The sequence below is a fragment of the Halyomorpha halys genome, unplaced genomic scaffold (assembly GCF_000696795.3).
Source record: "Halyomorpha halys isolate HHAL.00 unplaced genomic scaffold, Hhal_1.1 Scaffold710.1, whole genome shotgun sequence".
Taxonomy (NCBI): domain Eukaryota; kingdom Metazoa; phylum Arthropoda; class Insecta; order Hemiptera; family Pentatomidae; genus Halyomorpha; species Halyomorpha halys.
This window is the reverse complement of record NW_027104776.1, coordinates 19,631-26,273: the sequence shown is the minus strand read 5'-3', so window position 1 is coordinate 26,273 and position 6,643 is coordinate 19,631. Positions and strand designations below refer to the sequence as shown.

The 6,643-nt window shown below is 26.8% G+C and overlaps 1 protein-coding gene across 1 annotated transcript in view; it reads right to left on the bottom strand.

The window, feature by feature from the left end:
* Positions 1–4,963, bottom strand: part of LOC106685557 (caspase-1) — a gene marked incomplete at its 5' end in the record, with an annotated part of 9,358 nt that extends 4,395 nt beyond the window's left edge. Inside the window, 5 exon segments of the mRNA XM_067045028.1 lie at positions 251–429; positions 536–783; positions 1,171–1,363; positions 1,666–1,837; positions 4,787–4,963. Of these exon segments, the coding sequence (XP_066901129.1) occupies positions 251–429; positions 536–783; positions 1,171–1,363; positions 1,666–1,837; positions 4,787–4,960 (966 nt within the window).
* Between the last annotated feature and the right edge of the window lie 1,680 nt (positions 4,964–6,643).

The following is a 6,643-nucleotide window of genomic DNA, read 5'->3' as shown; positions in this document are numbered from 1 at the left end:
ATATATATATATATATATATATATATATATATATGAATTTCATCTTAGCTGTATAATAAAACAAGTAAAAGTTAAAAAGAAAAAGCTTACAAGATAACTCATAATGGGCATTAGACTTGTTAAAAGTTGGTTGTATTATATAATTACCATAAGTTTACTACATGATAATGCACATTTATTATTTAGGCTATTTAAGAAACCAATGATTAGGGTTCAACCTAATACAAATCAATACTTTTTTCATTATTACCTGAACAAAGAACACTTTTGGTTTCCCAGCTAGTGAAGGACATTTATCAGGTGTGAAGGACTGCCACAATTGATCAAATGAATATATATAGTCACGAGAATACAGAAGATTTGGTTCTTGGCCGTGTGTCAAAATTGAAATGGAGAGGCAATCTCTATCAGAATGGTCTTCTTCAACAACTGAAATAAGAAAACCAAAGTTCGTAAAGTAATCGCTTAAAATGAAGATGATAATTTTTAAATATAAAATTCCCAATGAATGTAAGAATAGAAATTCAAGCCTTACTTTTTTGAATAACTTGAGTAATTCCACTCAAATCAAGGTTATCGTGAACTATAACATCAAAACCTAATAATTTATAGGTTGCTTCAAGTTTTTCGACATCTAGCTTTGAACCTTTACGCTCTGGCATTTTATCGAAGACATCATGATTGAAGATATGAGCACATCCACGATTCGTGTGATTCATATAATATTCTTCGCTATCTCTTGCGACCGGCATTGGCCCAACAACTGTATTTTGTGTTAAATAACTGAAAAAAATTTAAAATATTTATATGTAACATTATGATTAATGGTTTTAAAGCTAAGAATTATTCAGATCAGGGATTAAAGTAATGAGTTAGATTGAGTATAAAAGCATTTGAGTATTAAAATTCATGATTTTGACCAACTTTTAACTTTATGTAATTACTGATCTGAAAATATCTTATTAATTAAATTTTATATAGAGTAAATAACATAGCAGGAAAAAAATAAATAAAAGGTGGACACCACTTCAATTTTCAGCATATCAATTGTTATAAATAAAAATAAAAATTGATAATATCATTACTTTAATACATTTTGAGGTAACTAAGACAGCTTTATCTAATCAGAAAGAAATCTTAAACGCATCACGTTATAAAATTTTAGATTACCTGGGTTCCCGATTAGGCTTGGCATCTGATTCATCATCAGCATCAGTTTGGTCCCAATGGTCTGGTGGTTTTTTCTCTTCTAAAGATGGGCCATCAATGCTTAGGCTACTGAACCTAGACCAGGCAGTCTTGTAATGCAGCAAGGAAGGAGGTGATGAAAAACCACCATTGCTGTAATACCCCATGTCTGAACCTAAGAATATTAACATTTATATTTTTAGAATTGTTTAAATAATAATCAATATCGAAATTAAAATATCCACTTTCCCTTAAATTAAAAACCAAATACTACTACACATTATGAAACAATATCATCCAAACAAAAAATCATGCATTGATAATTATAATATAGGGAATATAAAATTTAATTTATTGGAGTGAAGCCGTTTCTCTTCTAACAGGATGTTGAATCACAGATTTGTTAGTCTTGTGTAATTAATATAAACTTTGTGTAGGAGAAAATAAGGTCGAAACAAATTAAATAGTTTTACATACCTGGTGTGACTGGTGGTGACCCTGGATCCAGAAAATCTCCAGTTAAATAGCTTTTGTCTCTTGGAGGTGAATCACCCATGGAATCAATAACGTCTGATGTTCTACGCTTTCTAGGTTCTGATATCACGCGTATTCTTGTTATATCTCTTGTTTCATCGGCATCAAGAAATACCTTCAAAGTTTGAAAAATAAAGGAATATAAATTTACACGAAAAATTAATATAGTTTTATAGTAGAAGAATATTAGACAAACAAATAATGTTTTATAAAATAAATTATATTGTAAAATTCGCATAAATGGCACGGCAATTTCAACAACATAAAATTTAATAAGTTGCACAAAAAGAATGGAATGTGTGGTGTAAGGATGAGCTCCTATGACATTGTGGCGCTTGGATGACCACAAAAGATAAGTTATCAGGGTTCTTGGGTAATTCCAATTTTTTGCTGACACTTCGATTAAAAATAATTCATTTTTACGAATTAAAGAATCCTGATTAATATATGTAAATTTGCAAACTACATATTTTGAACTTTTTTGTGTGCATTGTGTTTTATGATTTTATTATGCAAAATTACATTTTTTGCAATATTAAAAAAAAAATTATTTGTAAGTTATTTCAAAAATATAAACATTAAAATTAATGACAAAGAAACATTTTATCAAGTAATACATAGCTATTCATGTAAAGTTTATAACACTAAATAAGTTCAAATTTTTTTTTTTAATTGTTTTTAAGTTTGTTTCTTTAGTCACATGCAAAAAGCCAGTTAACTCCCACAATTTCACTCTCTTTTATTTATGTTCCTTAGTGCTACACTCAGTAACAATATATTTTTAAGTGGGAAAACTATGGGGGGAACTAACGAATGGGATGAAGTAATTCTTCTAAAGTAAAAATCTTGATAGTTAATGGTGAATTTAAGTTCTAATAAGACAGTGTTCTGCACATCATGTGAGACAGACATTAATTGGATGTGAAAGTGAATTCCATTCTAATCATAATGCAGGTAATATAATGTATTCACAGAACACATTTATTCATTCTATCCACTTATATTATTTATTACATAGCCCCATACAATTTGAAAACGAGGTTTTGAGCATTTTCTTTCTAAACATGGTTATCTGGCACATGGATCAATCTGAGTAGCGGAAAAAAGGATGCAATATTTTTTCAGAAGTTAAGTGAAAATCTTAAATAAAGGGAAAATGTGTTTTATAAGTTCTACAATAAGTAACTGCTTACAAATAATCGAAGATATGATGGATTAAAATGTTTTTAAAATTTTACAAATATAAAAATCTAAGAAAAATTTAATTTAATGTTTTTTGTCCATATTTTAGATTAGAAAACTCAATATTCAACTTCTGAAAACTATCACCATTAGAAGTTTTAAAAAAGTAAAAAAGGTACTATGTAGAAAGATGTATTTAAAATATTCTTCCAGGCTACCTATTTCTCCAAAAATTTCACATAGCATCATCATCCATTTATGTCTTCAGTTTGAGCAATGTTAGCTCCCTCTAGAATCTTTTACTTGAAGGAGGACAACAATGTCATATGCAAACATTTTTTTAATGTTAAAGCAAATTTAGTATTTGCAGTAATTAAAACACTGAGGTTTTTTTAATCATTTATTTATTGTTATTTACAACTGTATAACATATATACAACAAGTAAATTTTCTGTAGGTGAGATAGTGACATGATACAAACATGTGGAGAATCTACCCATTGATAGAACTCCAATAACATTTCTAGAAGAGAAGATCCTGAAGCCATCTTCTTTTCAGATGCCTAGGAGGATTATTAGGTAATGAAGGAGAAGCCAGGTTAGAAACAAGTGGATTTGGGTGGTTAGGAAGTTTTACATGGAAGGAATGGTATCTGGTTTTGTCCAAATCAGTAACGTATGGGACATTGAGGTCATGATGGATGACTTGATTTGTGACAAAGTAAGGAGCGTTAAGGATTTTACGAAGGATTTTGGACTGCAAGGATTGGATTCGGGAGGAATTTGATGGTTTAGTGGAGCCCCAAAGCTCAACTCCGTATGTCCAGATAGGCCTTATAGTAGTTAAACACTGAGGTAAACAAAATCTTTGTATTTTCTATTAAAAATGTTTTCTACAATAAAAATAAGTACCTTTGAATCATTTTTGTTTATTAACTTATTTATCCAACTTAAAAAAATTGATGAAGAAATAATAGTATATATAAGAAAAGAAAATAGATAATATTTTTTGCAGAAAAGAATTGAATAACAGGATTTTAATATAGTCTCACATTTTGGCCTTTTTATTAAACGTTTTCAATGGTTTTACTGGACAAAATCTGGGCTTTACGTTTCAATTATACATCTCATTTATTTTTTATTAATTAAAAAATAAGTTAATAAGCACTATTATAAATATTTTTTATTAAAATAAATTTTAAAATAATCATTTTTATTAGTAAACTCAATTTTTAAGATGTAATTAACAAATAATATAACAACTCAACAAAAATATATATTTTCAGAATTATAAAATAATCCATTATATTAAATTTTATATATGGTATATATTATATTTTCAATAAACACAAACAAAAAAATTATTATATACCTATAAGTTTTTTTTTATAGAAATTTGTAATAAAGATATTTGAAATTATGTTGTATTGTGTGTTAATCTAACAAATAGTTTCAGTTGGTAGAATTGTTTTAAAAACTATTTCTCATCAGTTGTCAGATTTATCTGTTAATTTAATTTAAAGATATATTTTCGATTCATCAGAAACTAAAAAAGATTTTCTCTTAAAATATTTAGTATGGAACAGAATCTAGCTAGTATCATCAGCCCAACTAACAACTGAAATAAAGAATTAGCAAACCACAGTTTCCCTGAACTAAAGTGAATGTTAATAACGTGTAAATAGCTGCACATCAGAACACCTCATTATGCCATTCACCCAAATGAAGTTTCATGATTTCGCAGGCTTATGAAATGAACATTGAAATATACATTTTATTTACAATTTTAAAAAATTTAAATTGAATAACAAGTAAAATGTTTTTTAATAGATTGTAGAAAAAATAAAAAATAATGAACACTTTTAAAAAATGTATCAATTCACCTCATCATCATAACTGCTACTACAGTAACCCGGTGAATTTGAAAACTCATCAAATTCCAGCTCTCCAATACATTTCACTTCTTTATAAGATTCCTGAATCTGTTGTCTCCTACTAACACTAACTTCCCTTAATATTTTAATACTCTCAGAAGTAGTTATTTTTTTCTCATCCATAATCTGCAAAAAAAAAAAATAAAAATAAATAAATAATAAAATCATAATATAATCAGCAAAAAAATAAATAAATAATAATAATACAAATTATAAACTAGCAAAAATAAAATAACAAAATCATAATTCACCAAAAATAAAATTAGAAAAAAATAATATAAGTAGAATAGCTTGAGAAAATAAAAATCTGGTGAAGGGTGAGTTAAAACTATATCATTCAACATCTGCTAGAGTTAAATATATTTATCCCAAATTATATTAATATTTTTAAATAACAAAATAAAACAATAAAAAATAATCAAAACTGTCAACTACTTTCTCCACCCCCCCCCCTCGTGAAAATGTCTTGAAAACTTTAAACAATGAAAGTTAATAAGAAAATATGAACATAAGTTGCCAATGAAATCAAAATTTTTATTGGCACTAAGAGGTATATGATGGTCAGCCATACCTTATATAATTGCACATATCTTTAATGTAGATTTCCTAAATAGGCTAAACTTTTTTGTCAAAGTAGAGATAGACTATTTAGACAGAGCTAATAACTTTCTATATCTCTCATCTTCACTAACAAACAATTATTGGAGTTGAAAAAACTCATAAGTTTTTCTTAATCAATTACCTTAGGAAGCCACCAATATCAGTCAATAATGATAATAATAACATAATAATTTTTAACTTTTTGTTCTCTTTATTCATTATGTAAGGTATTTATTATAATTAATTCTATAATACAATTTTTAATTATTTAATATTATAGTTTTTTCAACAAAAAATAGTTATTTAAATATTATTAGTATTTAATCAGGAGATTCTATAAATAGAAAATCATGCCCGTTAATACCACAGGTTAACATGAATTTTGTGTCAGGGTTCTGGATTTCATGTTTGGATTACTTTCACATAACTAATAGAAGAAAATGGGTTTTACGAGATAAAGTTTTATTTTGAAAAAAATAGAATAATATTTAAGATTCTAAGTTAAATCTTAGGACTTTTTTTCAATTTTTACAAACTTCAAAACTATGCATATGACAGAATAATTTTTCTTAGTCTTTCTAAAAGTCAATAAAATTTGGGGCAACAATTACTTAATTATTGTTGTTTCTTTTTCTTGTGGGATTCATCTTTAAATTATTAATTATCAATTAAAATTATTGAGAATAAATATTCTTAGAATAGCATTAAAAGAATACCATTTATTTTAGTGATATTTTGGCCATTTTCAATCATTTCCTTACTTCTTTACCTCAGTAGTCTTATTAAAATTCTTTTGTATTATAACACTATATGGAAGTATTCTTCTTACGGCTTTTTATCTTATTTCTAAACACTCTTTATGAATCTGTGCTTGACATTGACAAAACAGAAAAAAAAAGAAGAACTTTGACAATCCAAAGACATCTCTGGAGTTGAAAAATAAGATAAACCTTGCCTTAAGAAGAATAAATGTTGATGAATACTTCCATGAGTTGTATTTAAAATACTAAAGAATTTTAATAAGATGACTGAGGTGAGAAAGTATGGAAAAGAAGTTTGAAAATGGCCAAAGTTAGAAAAAAAGGCTAAATCAGGCTAAATCATCACTAATATATATATATATATATATATATATATATATATATGAATTTCATCTTAGCTGTATAATAAAACAAGTAAAAGTTAAAAAGAAAAAGCTTACAAGAT